The sequence below is a fragment of the Ranitomeya imitator genome, chromosome 6 (genome assembly GCF_032444005.1).
Source record: "Ranitomeya imitator isolate aRanImi1 chromosome 6, aRanImi1.pri, whole genome shotgun sequence".
Classification (NCBI taxonomy): domain Eukaryota; kingdom Metazoa; phylum Chordata; class Amphibia; order Anura; family Dendrobatidae; genus Ranitomeya; species Ranitomeya imitator.
Window position 1 is genome coordinate 246,033,138 of NC_091287.1, and position 18,442 is coordinate 246,051,579.

General features: G+C 43.2%; 1 protein-coding gene across 1 annotated transcript in view; it reads left to right on the top strand.

Moving 5' to 3' along the window:
• Nucleotides 1-18,442, top strand: part of LOC138642420 (dynein axonemal heavy chain 5-like) — a 546,381-nt gene that overhangs the window by 165,580 nt on the left and 362,359 nt on the right. The window contains exon 35 of the mRNA XM_069730567.1: nucleotides 9,223-9,422. Coding sequence (XP_069586668.1) covers nucleotides 9,223-9,422 — 200 coding nt within the window. The remainder of the gene's footprint in view (nucleotides 1-9,222; nucleotides 9,423-18,442) is intronic.

Below are 18,442 nucleotides of genomic sequence, written 5' to 3' on the forward strand. Positions count from 1 at the left end.
ATCTAACATATAGATCCCTTTAAATGATCTGCTACTAAGTTCTGGAAGCCAAAAACAACAGAACACCTTCAGAGGCATTGTTGGGTCTATAGTTTGCCAGGTTAGAGCTGTTTTGGTTGTATGAGTGAGACCTACACAAGGTAGATTATTTTAATGTTATGGCTAAGGTGTGTGTATGTGTGTGTGTGTAATGCATAACAAAACAGCAACTTCTAGAGTGTTCCCGAGCAAGCTTGGTCCATTTCTCAATAACCTCCAGTTTACCAATATTCGTGGCTCATCAAGAGTATGGTCAAATAAGTTTAGAAGAGTGATAATTGATATTTTTTGTAGCCTTTGCCTTCTTTGAGAAAAGTAAAATCATTGACTCTTTCTAGTGAAATATTTTAGTTGTAAGGATTCAGAAAAGGCAGAAAAGCAATAGATGTGATTGCTAACATTAGATGGATAATGGAAAAGACCTAAGAATACAACAAGGAGATCTGTTTTTGCTTCATTGACTATGACAATGCCTTTGACTACGTTGATCACCAGAAATTTTGGAATACCAGGAATCAGCCTGATTTAGGAACCTTTACATAGACCAAGATGCAGTAGTCTGAACAAAACACATCAACACGGCATGGTTCAAAGTAGAGCAAGGCGTCAGAGAAGGCTGCATCCTGTCACCATTTCTCTTCAATTAATATGCAGAAGCTATTTTCAGGAAGACTGGACTTGCTGGAAAAGAAGAAAGAATCATAATTGCTGGTTGAATCATCAACAATCTTAAATGCACAGATGATGCAACATTGATAACAGCAAGCGCAGAAGTAATGAAGGACTTATTACGGAGTGTCAAGATAGAAAGCTCAAATATGGGTCTGCTACTCAACACAAAGAAAACAAGGATATTAACTATTGCCAGGTACAACTGGGACACATTTGAGATGGAAGGTAACAAACTGGTAGTTGTAAAGGGCTTCAATCTACTCGCATCAATATCTGTCACGGGGCAGAAATAGGAAAACAGGAGATGAAGAATTTGGGCCCCTGAACTGCCCCTCAGGCTAGGGGAAGCCCTGTCTTTCCTTCACTTGGGGATACCCTTGAAGGTAGGGAGGCCCAAGTCACCGACCTGTCCCTGTCTCCTGTTAAACCCTGGACTAGACCCCCAACCCCCACCCCAGGAGGTGAACAGTATAAACGGCACCACAAAGCAAATTATCAGGAATAAACAATATGAAAGTGAGGGGAACACGATACCAAAAGGTGAATGCACAAACTACAAACTAAAAAAACTCAGAACTTAGCTTGTGCACGCCGCTGCAGACTCCACAACACAGATAGTACAGCAACTGAGCTCCAAACACCAGACTTGGCTGACACCAGGGAGCTGCTACTGCAAGGTTGGTCTCCTGAAAGGAACTGTATAACCAACAGTCAGCTGATGCACCAGGTGACCTTATAAAGGATGGTGGGAGTGGTCACAAACATCAGCTGACCCAGCAGCAATGCAATAACACCAGCGACCACCAGGGGGGGGGGACTGCATTAACCCCCAATGACCAGAAAGGAAAAAAGGTTTAAATCAGAGGGAAACCAGATCTGCCACAGATCCAAACATGGATCGTGACAGTACCCCCCTTTCAATGAGTGGCCTCTGGACACTCAACATCAGACCTCACCACGCAGCACCTTACACTCCTCGGTGAGAGTCTGTAGCAATTGGGCAAAGGCCTGCATTTGGGCCATGGCTCACCAGAAAAAAAAAAGGAATGGTTGGTTATAATGTCACGGGGCAGAAATAGGAAAACAGGAGATGAGGAATTTGGGCCCCTGAACTGCCCCTCAGGCTAAGGGAAGCCCTGTCTTTCCTTAACTTGGGAGTACCCATGAAGGTAGGGAGGCCCAAGTCACTGACCTGTCCCTGTCTCCTGTTAAACCCTGGACTAGACCCTCAACCCCCACCCCAGGAGGTGAACAGTGTAAACAGCACCACAAAGCAAATAAACAGGAATAAACAATATGAGAGTGAGGGGAACACGATACCAAAAGGTGAATGCACAAACTACAAACTAACAAAACTCAGAACTTAGCTTGTGCACGCCACTGCAGACTCCACAACACAGATAGTACAGCAACTGAGCTCCAAACACCAGACTTGGCTGACACCAGGGAGCTGCTACTGCAAGGTTGGTCTCCTGAAAGGAACTGTATAACCAACAGTCAGCTGATGCACCAGGTGACCTTATAAAGGATGGTGGGAGTGGTCACAAACATCAGCTGACCCAGCAGCAATGCAATAACACCAGCGGCCACCGGGGGGGGGGGGGGAACTGCATTAACCCCCAATTACCAGAAAGGAGAAAAGGTTTAAATCAGAGGGAAACCAGATCTGCCACAGATCCAAACATGGATCGTGACATAATCACTGAAGATGCAGCGATGACAGCAGAAGTCAATGGAAGGATAGTTATGGGCAAATCAACAATGAAGTCACTGGACAAGGTCTTCAAATTGAGAAACATTTCACTGGCGACAAACACTCGGATTGTACATAGTTTGGTCTTTTTCGTTGTATCATACAGATGTGAAACCTGAACGATAAAGAAACAAAACAGAAGAAGAATCAACAATTTTGAAATGTGGAGATGGAGAAGGATGGTATCAATAACATGGATGACAACATGAACAAGCAAATCAATTTTGGAACAAACCAACAGTGTCATTCAAAGCAAGGATCACCAAGCTAAAACTTGCCTACTTTGGACACATCATAAGAAGAGAGCAATTGCTGGAGAAGGACATCATGTTTGGAAGAACGCAATGCAGTATCATTATAATGCTGCTGAATAAAAATATCTGCCCTATGCTGAGCCCCTGAATAAATAATTGTCCCTCACTATATTTCCTGCACAAAATATGACCCGCACTGTGCCTCTTATGGTACATGGCCTCCACTCTGTCCTCTCCTTTCCATGAGTCCACTCTTCACACTGTCCTCTCCCACTGTGTCACCCCTATAGAGCCCAATGTCTAAACTGTGCCCCTCACCACACTTCCCCTCCCTGGCTGTCACCTTATACTGTTCTCCCATGCTACACCCCCCCCACACTACTCAGTCCTTATTCTGTGCTCACTCATACATTTCTCCCCCCATACTGTCTCCTCGCACCATTCCCTTCAATATTCTCCTCACACTTTACCCCCTCCCTCCTCATACATTTACCCTCTCACTCTCCATACTATCTCCTCACAACCCATACTGTGTTTGCATACATTTTCCCCTCGGTCCTCATACTGTCTGCACCCATCCTCCATGCTGTTCCCTCAAACATGCCGCCCATTCCCCCCCATTGCTACTCATATTGCGTCTTCAAATTTCTCCTGCTCCCCATATTGTGTTTGCACCTGTCTCTTCCTTGCTACCCAAACTTGTGTCCTCAAATCATCCCACCATTACATGAAATCTCCTACACCACAGTAAGTCTCCCCATCCCCGTTACATTAAATCTCCCACACAGTTAATACCCCCACACACAGTAAGTCTCCCCCCACATTCAGTAAACACCCCACACACAGTAAATCTCCCCCATCCCTGTTACACTAAATCTCCTCCACATAGTAAATACCCCCACACACAGTCAGGGGCATACATAGAAATCATAAGGCCCCATAGTTCTAGTTGCCCTCCCCCAAAAATAAAATAAATTAATAATTGTCGGGATCACTGAATAACATATCTTACAACTTTCCAGCCTTTAGATAGCAATTTTGCTCCTGCTGAAGTTCTAGATTCTTTTTCATTGCCCCATAAACTATAATGCCAACAAAAGTATCCCCCAAACACATATGATACCCCATGGTGAATTATTCCACAATAGCATACCCATGCAAGTATAATGACCCTACTTTACCCCACCTCACCTCCCAAGGCAAAGTATGGTGACCCCAACACAGTATGACCCCTCAACTCTGACCCCCACACAGCCTTTCATACAGTGTAATGGGCCTACATACAGTATAATGGCCCCCACATAGCTCTCCACACAGTATGATGGATCCTACAAAAACTTTCATACTGAATAATTACTTTCACACAATATAATGGCCCCATATAACCTTTCATATAGTATAATGGGCCCCATATAGTCCTCCATTATTCCCCTATAATCCTCCATATAGTATAATGCACTCCCATGGTCCTACTTAGATTATAATGCACTCCCCATGGTCCTCCATACAATATAATGCACTCCCCTTGGTCCTCCATACAATATAATGCACTCTCCAGATACTTTATTATTATTATTATTATTATTTATATATCACCATTAATTCCATGGTGCTGTACATGAGAAAGGGGTTACGTACAGAGTGATAGATATCATTTACAGTAAACAAATTTACAATGACAGACTGGTACAGAAGGGAAATACAACATAATGCACACCCATGGTCCTCCATACAATATAGTGCACCCCCTATGGTCCTCCACAGACTATAATGCACTCCTCATAGTCCTCCATACAATATAATGTACCTGCCATGGTCCTTCATACACCCCTATGGTCCTCCATACTCTAGTATGGTCACCAGTCACCGATTAAAAAAAATAATTACAATACTCACCTTTCCTCGTTCCACCTGATGCTCCAGTCTCCTAAGCATGTGGTGTTAAGCGTCGAACATCTCAGAACAGCGGGCACGCTGTAATGACGTCATCATAACCATTGCTCTGATATGTCAGATGTTGAGGCAGAATGATGGGTGTGGAAGCGTCCCTCCTCCATCATTATTGCTCGTGCTGACTGACCCTTTATAGTGGGGGCACAGCTCACAGGCCCGATAGCAGATGCGTGGCCTGCCACCATTGGTGGTATGCCACTGCACACAGTAAATCTCCCCCAACCCTGTTACACTAAATGCCCCCACTCAGCATATACCCCCACTTACAGTAAATCTCCCCCAGCCCTGTTACACTAAATGCCCCCACTCAGCAAATACCCCCACTTACAGTAAATCTCCCCCAGCCCTTTACACTAAATCTCCCCTATACACAGTAAAGCTCCCCCACACAGTAAATCTCCAGCACTGTTACGCTAAAACTCCCCCACGCAGTAAATACCCCCAGGCCCGTTATACTAAATGCACATGCAGTTGAAAATAGAGAGGCCCTGGTGGGCTTCCCTCCTTTACGGGCTCGGATGCACCTCTTGTGACAGCGATCTTTACACTTCTCATTGTCAAAAGGTACAAGTGGACATCATAAAATGCAAACAAGCTCAAAAAAGATAAAATGATTAATCTTTGAATCTGTGAACCCACATATGTGCATAGGTTTGGAGAAGCAGTCTGGTCTGCAGGTGGCATTTCCTCTTCAATATCAATGAGTTCTGTTCCGAGGGAGGTGAACTATAGCTATCTGTAAATGGAAGCATGCGGAGATGTAATTGTTGTATGAATATTTATATAAAACAAATGAGAGTACATCAGCATCGGAGCCCTTCATTTGTGTGTATGCTGCGTAGCTTGTCTTCTTAAGTACAGCATACTCATTTTTTTCTACTTCAATTAGCCATGCAAATAGCCTTGTGCACTTAAAATAAATTACGCGATGGCTGTGACTTGAATGTATCAAACATATAATTAGAGGAATCTGGAACAATAAAAATGTTCTAGTCTTTTACAATATGACTGAATAGCATTGCAACCAAGAAAAATTGGACCTGTGAGTCAGTGACCCCATTCACATTCATGTATACTAAATGAAAGCTGAATTTTGGTTATGATGGCAATAACAATTTATGAGGCCCAATTTTTTTTTTTCTTTTACAGTAAATCATTAAATACAAGTTACGTTGAGCCTGGCAGGTGCTTTGGGTCTCATTCAGATGTCTGTTTTGTATGGCTAGAACTCATGCCTATTATAATCTATGGAGATGTTCATATGTCCATGTTTTTTTGCGGACTGTGTGTCTGGTTGCCAAACTAATTACATTGTTGGGTAGGGTAATAAAAAATAAATTCTAACATATCATCTGGGCCTCAAAGGAATATTCCATGGGTGAAAAGAAAAAACCTAGCACAATGATTCAAAGTTTTAGAGTACAAATTCAGTGAAACACTTGAAATGCTACCACCCGTCCCAAGCGAAAGCTTTTTGTCTACCATCTAGTATCTTGTCAGCAACTAAATAGTGTTTTGCAATTATTTGCTATACAAGAATGAATAAACAGTCCCTAGGCAATCACTGCAGCCAATTTATGACATGATTTCCATTAAAAGGAATTGTCAGAAGACAATTTACTGCTAGAGCACAATACTGTTTATTGGTTCCTTGGCAATGGACTTGGCACTTAATTTTTTGTTGGCCAAATTATATGGTTTCTGTTGTTTTTATCATTCTCTGATGTTTAGATTTATTGAGCCTACCTATCAGTATGTCATAGTATCTAACAACTATTAACAAATAAATAAATTGTGGAGTTTTAAGAAATGTATCTGCACACAAATAATAATGCTAACACAAGCTAAGCTGACACTATTATGTATTTCTGCCTGCTCGGGATTATTCATCAAAATCTATTTTTCAGGAAAGATATTTGATGAGTAGAGTATATAATTTACTACTAAGTTAAAGACTTAGACATGGATAAAATTGTTGGTATTCTTCAGGAAAGCCCACAATGGTCACTGAAATAATTTGAAATTGACAAAAGTAATTTTCGATTTAAATGTACTGAAAATCATTCTAATGAAAATCAGACCTTGCTTTTGTATTATGGTTAAACATAACAAAAAATTAAAATGACCTGGAAAATTATTATGGTACCCTTAACTTGGCATTTTGTTGCACAACCTTTTGAGTCAATCACTGCAGACAATTTCTGTAACTCTCAATGAGACATCTGCTCCTGTCCACAGGTATTTTGACCCACTCCTTTGAGCAAACTGCTGCAGCTGTCTCAGGTGTAAAGGTTGCCTTCTCCAGACTGCATGTAGTTCTCCTTCCAAAGATGGTCAATAGGATATAGATCAGATGTCACAGGAGGCCATTTCAGTATAGTCCAATGCTTTGCTCTTAGCCATTCTTGCATGTTTTAGCTGTGTATTTTGGGTCATTATCTTGTTGGTTGACTCATCACCTGCAACTCAGACCAAGCTTTCTAACACTGGTCAACACATTTCACTCCAGAATGCCTTGATAGTCTTGAGATTTTATTGTACCCTGCACAGATTTAAGACACCAAACCAAAGCGGCCCCAAAACATAACCTTCTCCAAGTTTAGAGATGGGCAAAACCGAACAGCAAATTTCGGGGTCCGGTTCGGCATGGACCCTGAACACAGACTTCTCCAGGAAGTCAGTGCTACTGTTTGGGTTTGGCACCCTGATCATGGGGCGTTTTCCACTCTGTCAACTGTATGACAGTGCAAGAAACACCAGTGTCTCAGGTGTGTGAAGACCCGGAAGCAGAGGATACCAGTCGGCGCACACCTGTTATTACTTGTGACCAACTGATCGACCGCTATTTAAGTCTTCCTGACTCCCTCCCTTGCCACTTCCCCTGACGAAGCTGCATCTTGCAGCGATATGCGTGGGGCTTCCCCCACACTACTTCGGTCCAAGGACTATTCGCCCCTTGACCTCCTGACGGCTGACGCAACGTACTGGACCGCCTGACATGGTGATCTTTTTTCTACATGCAGCCTCTTGGCTTAACCTTTCGGCATAGGTTCTTCCCTTATTTTTTTCATTGTGATGGCGTGTGAACCCTAAGCGTTTCCATACTACTTATTGGGCTGATATTTCTACTATATTTGTAGCCTTGCTTCCTTATACGTAGGAGTCGCATCTTAGATGGTTTATACTCATTTTTTGCTGATATTCATTAGGCTTATTGGGTCCTTATAGCTAGCATTAGCTCCTTTATCTACACAGGGGCACCCCTCTACTATATGGTTTTCTGGGGACGCCCAGACTATACCGATTGCCTTATTTTGTATATTTATACAAGAATAAACCATTTTATGTGCATATGTGTGGTATTACTCGTGACACATTTTTGTGCCTTAAGGTCGTCTCTATATGCTGATTTATTATAGGACCAGTGGTGTTGTTGTTTGTGTTTTAATATGCTTTTATTGTGTTTCCTGTCTTTTTCAATAAATTTAGCAATTTTGTAATTTGACTGTACTTTGGGAGTGCACTCTATATGCATGGTTCTTTCTCTTGCTCTCTTGATACATTTTGTTGCTGTGCATCGGTCACACCCCTGTTCATACTTACCTCATAGGTTGTGATTGGTCCTCTGCCCACTGGTAGTGCCCCCTGTCTTTTTTCTCTGTGATTGAATATAAAAAAACAACTACTTGCAAATGGCATCAGTTCAACTAACATGCAGTCAAAAAATATTAAAAGTCTTTACACTATAATTGTGCACTTACCTTGTAGGAACAGTCATTTATGTCACATTATTAGATGTGTCTCTACCGTAAGAAACACTCTTCTTCAATCTTTTTTTCAGAAAACCAGTAGTAATATTCACTATAAATATAGACTTTATTTTCCATTTTTAATTAAATGATTTTTTTTACAAAAGTGTAATATAAAAGACAACTATATGCAAATAGCTTCAGATACACAAACATACAATTAGAAAAATATTAAGAATCTTTACACTTTACTTGTGCACTTTCTTTGTAAGTACAGTTCTGATAAGCTTCAAAGTGGAAAGCTTTAGTAGGAAGAAAAAATTAAAGAGTAAGAAATAGAAAAGAAATCTAAAAGAGCATCACTGTATGTGACTGCAGACGTCTGAATTGTTACAGAGTGTGCTACACTGTGACGATTCCATAGAAGCCCCCACGTAGGTGGGTGGTCATGTGACCACATTTACAACATTTGCATAATTGCCTAATACTCTCCTCCCTCCGCTATAACTTTGAGGCATAACGTGACTACAGACTTTTCTTCTTAGACTGGACAATCCCTTTAAATTATGTACTGTATAATTTGAAAAAGTATGACTACTTATATACAAGAATAGCTCTACCTAGACTTACTAAAAATGTGCACCTGCATACTATGGCAAGTCAATAGGCGTTGGCCAATGTAGTGCCAGGTCACTTATGGGGGACACTATGTCAATGTAGTAAAATCATCTGAAAATAACACTGTAAACTTTCGTGAAGTGTTTGGAATGCATTTGGATGACTTTCATTATTTTTGTTAAAGGACATCTGTATCAGTGCAGTCAAAGAGAAAGATATTGAAGCAAAGCTGAAGAATGTCATCAATGAATGGAGTGCCCATGTGTTTACTTTCGCCCAGTTCAAGTCAAGAGGAGAACTTCTACTCAAGGGATCTGACACATCTGAGAAAATAGCACTGATGGAAGATAGTCTTATGGTATTGGGTTCTATAATGAGTAACAGGTAGCTGACACATTTTCTCTAGCTCACTGCTGTGCATGGTTTTATTAAACAGGCTACATATATTGACCAAAACATAAGCCCATTTTCATGCTTGCAATACTTGTCATGGAGCTTTGCTAGGCAGTCCCTTTTCTTCTTAAAAGATAAATTATCCTCTTATGTTTACATCACTTAATCATAAGAAGATTGGGCGTTTTGTAGTCCTGTAAATACATTTTTATATACAAGCAAATATATTTAAGCAATATTGGCTTTTACATGGTCAAAAAGGACCTTTCACCAAATTTGGCACATAATCTAAGTGCACCCCATGAGAACAGACACCTTAATTTACAAGGTAAAAAAATGCTGGGCTTGGCCGCACCCTGAAAAATGACGTGCAAAAAAATATACATAATATATGATGTATTGGTTGATATTTTGGCCAAGTTATGCAAGGCTTGTAACAAGTGCCAAGGCACCTCACACTTGCGAGTCCTAATACTGAAATTAAAAGTAAAGCCACAAAAAGAGGAATAAAAAGCCCAGCAATTTTGGCCTTGTAAAGTAGGGTGTCTGTTCTCATAGGGTGCACTTACTGCTGGGAATCCCGCCTAATCTAATAGTATAGGCGTAACTAGTAGGCTATACTAAACCTAATATCCACAAAAGTACGGAGGACCGTGATCAACCACAAAATCTGTAAACTAGCAACAAAAGTCCCCCAACACAGCGTAAAAGAATCAATAATGTCTTTATTGAAAATACTAATTTTAAAGTGTTTTAAGGAGATAAAAGCAAACTGAAAAAACAGTATGGAAAGAAACATACATTGGATGGAACATGTATGATGACAGTATCCTGGGTATAAATATACCATGTGTATTACATCCAAGATAAAGAATTTAATATCATCCGCTTGAGGCACAGTTCAATATTGCATATAGGTAAAATACAGAATAAAGTGCATAGTGCTCACAGCCAAAAGAGTCTCAAGACAGATATAAAATACTTAATATATCACACACATGTATCTGGGAGTGCCTCTGACACTGTCCCTGATTGCCCTTAGGGGATTATGCCCTTTATACTTTATTACACTTTTTTCCTGAGGCTAATCAGGGAGAGAGTTAAGTTAACAGCCCAGTCATGGCTCTCGTCCAGCCATGTCTCCGATATCCCAACCATGTCATAATTTTGCTCCAACAAAATTAATTCTAATTCATCCATTTTGTTGGCGAGGCTTATGACATTAGTATACATACACTTTATGTATCTCTCTGTGCCTCGATTCTTTCTTAAATTATTAACTGTGCTAACCCCACCCCCGATGCCACCGCCACCCCCAACTTCTTTATTTGTGCCCAGGTCACTATCTGCACTATCTTCCCCACCTATAAAATGAATACCCTCCCCCCAATCCCTAGTTTAACCCTCCGTCACATACAATATTCGGACTAACGAGTTCACATACAATGTGCCTGTCAGGCGCCTGCTGGAAAAATACCTATAATATCTAATGTTTGCAATTTCAGTGCTCTAAAAGTGATCAGTGACCTTCATAGGGATGTAATAAAAGAGACTACACATAATCAGTTGCAAAAAAAAACATTTACTTAACATAAAACTAATAACTATGAAATACAAACTTTTCAAAACTCCCGCCAAATAGTCCCCAGTTCGACTCTCTCAAAAAAATGTACAAAGAAAATTTTTGAACACAAACTTAATTTTAAGGTACCTTAAGTACTATTAAAAACATATTCAATCTGAAGTAGATGCTGAGGTTTCCCCAGAAAAGTCACACTTGCAGAGCAAATGGCAAGAATTACACACCATTTTTGCATGTGTCAGGCAAATTGCTTTATGACATTTGAGACATTCATAATTTGAAAGCCTTCTGGTTCCGCTTTCCGTTTGGCAGGTGGTGCATCTCCTTCTTTTGTGAGGTGGTGCAGATGGTGACTTTTCACCATCATCTTCTGGGCGGAACCTTTTGAGCTGAACTTGAAGGCGAGAGGGGATACCGATTGTTTTCACGCTTCTCCTGCGTAGCTCTCCAAGTACTAGTTCATGGGCCAATTTTTTCAGATACAATAGTCTACGGAGTGGTTCAAGCTTGTTTTCAAGATAAATTACTTGTGAATTTATACCACCCAAATTCAACATAGCAAAAAATATGACCATTGGCCAGCGTGAGGTCTCTATCATCTAACAGCATGTTTGTTACTTCCTCAACATCAAGTTGTTTGGATAAATTGTACATTTTCCTCTCCATTTCAGCAGATAATCTGAAGCAAGAGAAGGAATATGTTAGGGAACTACTGTATATGCCTGAGCAGCACACTTTCTTTTATAAAATCTCCCTTATTTCTATGAAATATCCTCACATTTTGTGCTATACATTCATAAAACAAGCTAAATAAACTATTGTGATGAATAAAAACATAAAATACCAACCTTACTGAATGTGACGTATTCACATACAATGAGCCTGAGAGATCTGTGCAGCTATATCCTCTCCCCTGAAGCTCTGAAATCCAACTGTGATATCAGGTTTCACAGACCTTCAAGAGACAGGAGACTACCTGGAGGGAGGGGGTTTCCTCACAATCTGGTGAGGAAGGAGAAATGAAAGTAAAAGAGAAGCGCCTGTCAGATCAGTTGTATGTGACGGAGGGTTAAACACTCCTCCGACCTTCTAGCCATTTTCTCCCCCCACCACAGCTGCACCCTCCTCATTGGGGTGCAGCCCGTCCCTAGCGTAGAACCTGTAGGCAACTGAGAAGTTGGCCCAGTTCTCCAAGAACCTAAACCCTCCTTCCTACACCAATTCTTGAGCCATTTATTAACCTCCCTAATCTCCCGTTGCTTCTCTGGCGTAGCACGTGGTACAGGCAGTATTTCGGAAAATACCACATTGGAGGTCCTTGCTTTCAGCTTGCAGTCCCTGAAATCATTTTTAAGGACCTTCCACCTACATCTAACTTTGTCATTTGTGCCAATGTGCACCATGACCGCTGGGTCCTCACCAGCCCCTCCCAATAATCTGTCAACCCGATCAGCGATGTGTCGGACTCGAGAGCCAGGTAGGCAGCACACCGTTCGACAATCCCTGTCTTTGTGACAGATTGCCCTATCTGTTCCCCTAATAATTGAGTCCCCCACTACCAGCACCTGTCTGGCCTGCCCTGCTCTCCTATTTTCCTCCTTACTGGAGCAGACACTCCTCTGGCTTTCAGAGGACATGCCTTGCTGAAACAGTGCTACCCCTGTACTGGCACCCCCCTCATCTGTCAACTTAGAAAACTAGGAGTCATAGAGGACAACCACACTTTATCTCCAGGTTGGAAAGGTGGAGAATCCAGACGCCTCTTGTCGGCATGTTTTTAAATTCTGCCTCCAGCTCGTTCAAGTGCGTTTTTGGTCTCCTGCTAGACACTGGAGAACTCTGCGGACAGAAGATCAGCCGCTGGCACACCCGAGGCAGGGGGTACCAGCAGAGGAACACCAGGATGTTGTCCATAAACGATAAAGAAAGGCGACTTGGAGGAGGATTCACTATAGTGATTGTTGTATGCAAACTTGGCCCAAGGAAGTAAACTAGACCAATTGTTCTGGTGGGCATTAGAGAAATGACGAAGATAGGAAACCAGGATTTGATTAGTGCAGTCTGCCTGACCATTGGTTTGCGGAAGGTAGGCGGAGGAGAAAGCTAGTGTCACGTTCATTAGTTTGCATAATGCATGCCAGAAGCACGAGGTAAACTGTACTCCTCTCTCTGAAACTATATGTTGCGGAAGCCATGTATCCGAAAAATATAAGCGATGAAGATTTTTGCTAATTCGGGAGCAGAAGGTAATCCAGAAAGAGGGACAAAATGAGCCATCTTGGAAAATCGGTCCACGACTACAAAAATAACAGTATGACCAGACGACCGAGGTAAATCAGTATTAAAGTCCATTGAAATATGTTGCCAAGGAGCAGATGGTATAAGAAGCGGATGCAAAAGACCAGGGGGAGGATGCCTAGGAACCTTGTTCTTGGTGCACGAGGGACAGGAAGCGAAAAAATTTCGGACATCGAGAGGAAGAGATGGCCACCAGTAGTATCGCAATACCAGAGTAAAGGTATTCTTGAAGCCGACATGCCCTGCCAGCCTGGAAGCATGACCCCAATGTAAAACTCGCCTTCTATTGCTCTCTTGAACAAAAGTCTTTCTCGGAGGCAACGAAGTCAAACTAACAGGAGAAACCAAGATGATCTTGTTTGGATCCACAACATGCGAAGGCCTCTCCTCGAAATCGGTAGTAAGAAACGATCTGGATAAGGTGTCAGCTTCAAAGTTCTTGTCGCCAGGACGGAAATGTAACTCAAAATCAAATCGGGCAAAGAACAACGACCACCTGGCCTGCCGAGGGTTAAGCCTTTGTGCTGAACGGATGTATGCCAGATTCTTGTGATCTGTGTAGATCTCGAATGGCTGCTTGTGAAATCCACTTTCTCTCCCCACACCTCCTGCACGCCTGATGTAATACATGGACATGTAACAATTTCTTCATGTCGGTCCAATAAAAACAGCACGATTTCACAAGCAGCAAAGGGTGAGTGCCGCATTTCTTTCAATTTTTTGCATCATAGACTTTAAGCTATTAATGCTGAGCACCTCGATCCCTGAGATTTCGTGCAAGCTGGTAAAGTGGACTCACGTGTATCCAAGTCCTGACAGAGTATTCCTCTGGTGCCGTTCACTCTACAAACCTTTTCCGAGTAGCTCTTGAATGGATGTACTGCTCCCTCCACAAATACCGCCATTCCTTCAATGCTAGTTTGATTGCCAGCAGTTCCCTGTCACCAATAGTATAGTTCCTCTCGGAGGAGTAGAAGGTCTTAGAAAAGAAGCTGCAGGGAACTAGTCGACCGGAGGAGGACTTCTGAGAAAGAACCGCTCCAGCTCCAATAGCAGAAACATCCACCTCCAGAATGAAGGGCTTGTTAACTTCAGGCCGATGGAGAACGGGAGCTGTGGCAAAGGCTTGCTTCAAGGACTGGAAAGCTCTCTCGGCCTCAGGAGGCCAAGAGTGAGGGTTTGCCCCCTTGAAAATCAGTGCGTAGATAGAACCAGACAGGGTGGAAAAGTGTGGAATGAACTGTCGGTAATAATTAGCGAAACCAAGGAACCGTTGGATTGCCTTAATTCCCTGAGGACGCGGCCAGTTCAGTACGGCGGACACTTTTACTGGATCCATATGTAGACCTGAGTCAGATATGATATACCCTAAGAACGGTAGGGAAGACTGTTCGAAGGCACATTTCTCAAGCTTGGCATACAGATGATTCGCTCTGAGACGTAGAAGAACTTGACGGACGTCTGTTGTGTGGGTAGAGAGATCTGGAGAAAATATAAGAATATCATCTAAGTACACCACCACACAGGAATATAGTAGATCCCGAAACACATCATTCACAAGCGCGTGGAATACTGCGGGAGCGTTGCACAAGCCGAAAGGCATAACCAAATACTTATAATGGCCGTCTCGGGTATTGAATGCAGTCTTCCACTCGTCACCAGAATGGATACGGATGAAATTGTAGGGTCCACGTAGATCCAATTTTATGAAGATTCTCGCACCCCGGAGACGGGCGAACAACTCTGGAATGAGAGGAAGTGGGTACTTGTTCTTAATCGTGATATTGTTGAGACCTCGGTAGTCGATGCAGGGACGAAGGGAACCATCTTTCTTCTTGACAAAAAAGAAACCTGCACCAGCGGGAGAAGAGGATTTACGAATAAAGCCCCTGGCTAAATTTTCCTGTACATACTCGAACATAGCTTGGGTCTCAGAAGTGTACAAGGGGTAAATCAGGAGACACTGAAGTTGGCCACACCTGACTCGACATAAACTACTTCAGAAGAACGCTTGGAACCCAAGTGAAAAAGAACAGAGAGAATCAAGGGTAGAGAGGAATCAGAACCACCTAGGGAGTCCTCTCTTACCTGTCCTAGGCGGAGGCATTTCCCGGTCTCAAGGGACAGGAACACAGAAAATGAGAAATACTACCACAGTAGAAACAGAGACCCTGTGTGAGTCTTTCCCTTCGGCCCTGCTCTACAGGCTTGAGTCAGTCCAATTGCATGGGCTCCGGGGCAGGACCAGCCGAACTCGACACAGGACTAGAGCGGGAAGGACTACGGGTAGCTGAAGAAACTCAAGGAAATCTCTCCCTAGCGGCCTCACGGGAACGCTCCTGAAAGCGTAAATCAATGCGAGTCGCCAAGGAAATCAGATCCTCCAAAGATGTCGGAGCATCCCGACCCGCCAGCTCATCTTTAATTCGAGCCGAAAGACCATGCCAAAAAGCTCCCACCAAGGCTTCATTGTTCCAACCTAACTCGGAAGATAAGGTGTGAAACCGAATGGCGTATTGACCCACAGAGTGCGTACCCTGGTGGAGGTTAAAGCGCGCCTCAGTAGCAGAGACCAAATGACCCGGCTCATCGAATACCTTACAGAAGGTGTCAAGAAAGGAGGAAAGTTGTGAGACTAAAGGATCGTCACACTCCCAAAGAGGGTTGACCCAGGCTAAAGCCTCTCCCTCCAGATGGGATACCACAAAGGCCACTTTGGCTCAATCTGTGGGGTATTGCTGTGGCATCAACTCAAAATGTAGTTGACACTGGTTAAGTGACCCTACATAACTTGGGATCTCCTCTGTACAGCGGTACAACTATGGCTTGGGTCGAGGCAGAGGCAGCAGTCTGAAGAGCGAGGAGACGGTCATCCACAGATGCCATATAGTTAAGGATATGGGCCTGGGTATCACGCTGCTGAGTAAGCTCCTGTTGGAGACTGGCCAGCTGGGATGCGCTCCCCGGATTGGTTGTCTGGAGGGTCGAGAGATGGGACTCCATAGTTGTAAGAAAGGACATAATCCTAGTCTGATTCTCCCGTAGACATAGAAGTTCCTTTTGGGTTGGGGACGGGATACCAGCGGGGTCCATGGACTGATTGTACTGTAACATAACGGAATAAGGAGAGAGAGAAATTCCTAGAGTGAACCCGCAGGACTGCGACAATGAACCTCCCTAGGGTGAGCTGGCCTGGTGGACCACCCCCTAAACAGGGAGCATCAGGGGCAGGCCCAGGGGAGACTATTGCTGCGAAAGCTGATACCTGGGGACAGGAGGTAGGAGTCACAGGAGGAGACAGACTAAGAAGCGGATAGCGGTGTCTGGAGACTATGAGAAAGAGCTACTATTAGTCTAAGAGGAGGTATGGGAAGCAGGACACAATGAGGACACGAGACGGATAAGGGACAAACGGAAACGCACGAATGGTGCTAGGTGGGCCGACAGGAGCCAGGAGATTGTAAAGAAACCGGAAGCGAGGAGGACGATGGACGTGCACACATGCCGGGCGCGCGCGGAGAGGAACGCCAGGAGGAGGAAGACTCGGAAGACGCGGCAGCAGCAGCAGGAGCATGCACGGCTGGGTAAGTATGTCGGCGGCTAGGGAGAGAAGCGGCAGGCGCGACATTTCTCTTAGTCTGGGAGTCCCTCGTGTGTTTTTTTTTTAGCAGACTCTATGTGGGCTTTCATATGTCTTGCACTGAGGAGAAGCTTCCGTAGGGCCACTCTGCCATAAAGTATGCTGAAAAAAGAGAGAGGACAGCACTCCCAAAAATCATGCAATGATCTAATGCCTCTTGGCAAAAATATATTTAACCAAACATGAGGTTCTTAGTTTAACCCCTTTCTGCCATTAGACGTACTATTCCGTCCATGTGGGGTGGGCTTTACTTCCCACAGACGGAATAGTACGTCATGGGCGATCGCGGCCGGGTGTCAGCTGCTTATCGCAGCTGACATCCGGCACTATGTGCCAGGAGCGGTCACGGACCGCCCCCGGCACATTAACCCCCGGCACACCGCGATCAAACATGATCGCGATGTGCCGGCAGTGCAGGGAAGCATCGCGCAGGGAGGGGGCTCCCTGCGGGCTTCCCTGAGACCCCCGATGTGATCGCGTTGCTCCGGGGGTCTCCTACCTCCCTCCCTGCAGAAAGTCCCGGATCCAAGATGGCCGCGGATCCGGGTCCTGCAGGGAGGGAGGTGGCTTCACAGAGCCTGCTCAGAGCAGGCACTTGGTAATGCTGCACTGCTCTCAGACAGATCGGTGATCTGTCAGAGTGCTGTGCAAACCGGCAGATCAACGATCTGTATTGTCCCCCCTGGGACAAAGTAAAAAAGTAAAAAAATTTTTTTTACAAGTGTGTAAAAAAAATAAATAAAAAAAAAATCCTAAATAATGGAAAAAAAAAAATATTATTCCCATAAATACATTTCTTTATCTAAATAAAAAAAACAAACAATAAAAGTACACATATTTAGTATCGCCGCGTCCGTAACGACCCGACCTATAAAACTGTCCCACTAGTTAACCCCTTCAGTAAACACCGTAAGAAAAAAAAAAAAACGAGACAAAAAACAATGCTTTATTATCATACCACCGAACAAAAAGTGGAATAACTCGCGATCAAAAAGACAGATATAAATAACCATGGTACTGCTGAAAGCGCCATCTTGTCCCGCAAAAATTGAGCCACCATACAGCAACATCAGCAAAAAAATAAAAAAGTTATAGTCCTCAGAATAAAGCGATGCAAAAATAATTATTTTTTCTATAAAATAGTTTTTATCGTATAAAAGCGCCAAAACATTAAAAAAATGATATAAATGAGGTGTCGCTGTAATCGTACTGACCCGAAGAATAAAACTGCTTTATCAATTTTACCAAACGCGGAACGGTATAAACGCCTCCCCCAAAAGAAATTCATGAATAGCTGGTTTTTGGTAATTCTGCCTCACAAAAATCGGAATAAAAAGCGATCAAAAAATGTCACGTGCCCGAAAATGTTACTAATAAAAACGTCAACTCGTCCCGCAAAAAACAAGACCTCACATGATTCTGTGGACCAAAATATGGAAAAATTATAGCTCTCAAAATGTGGTAACGCAAAAAATATTTTTTGCAATAAAA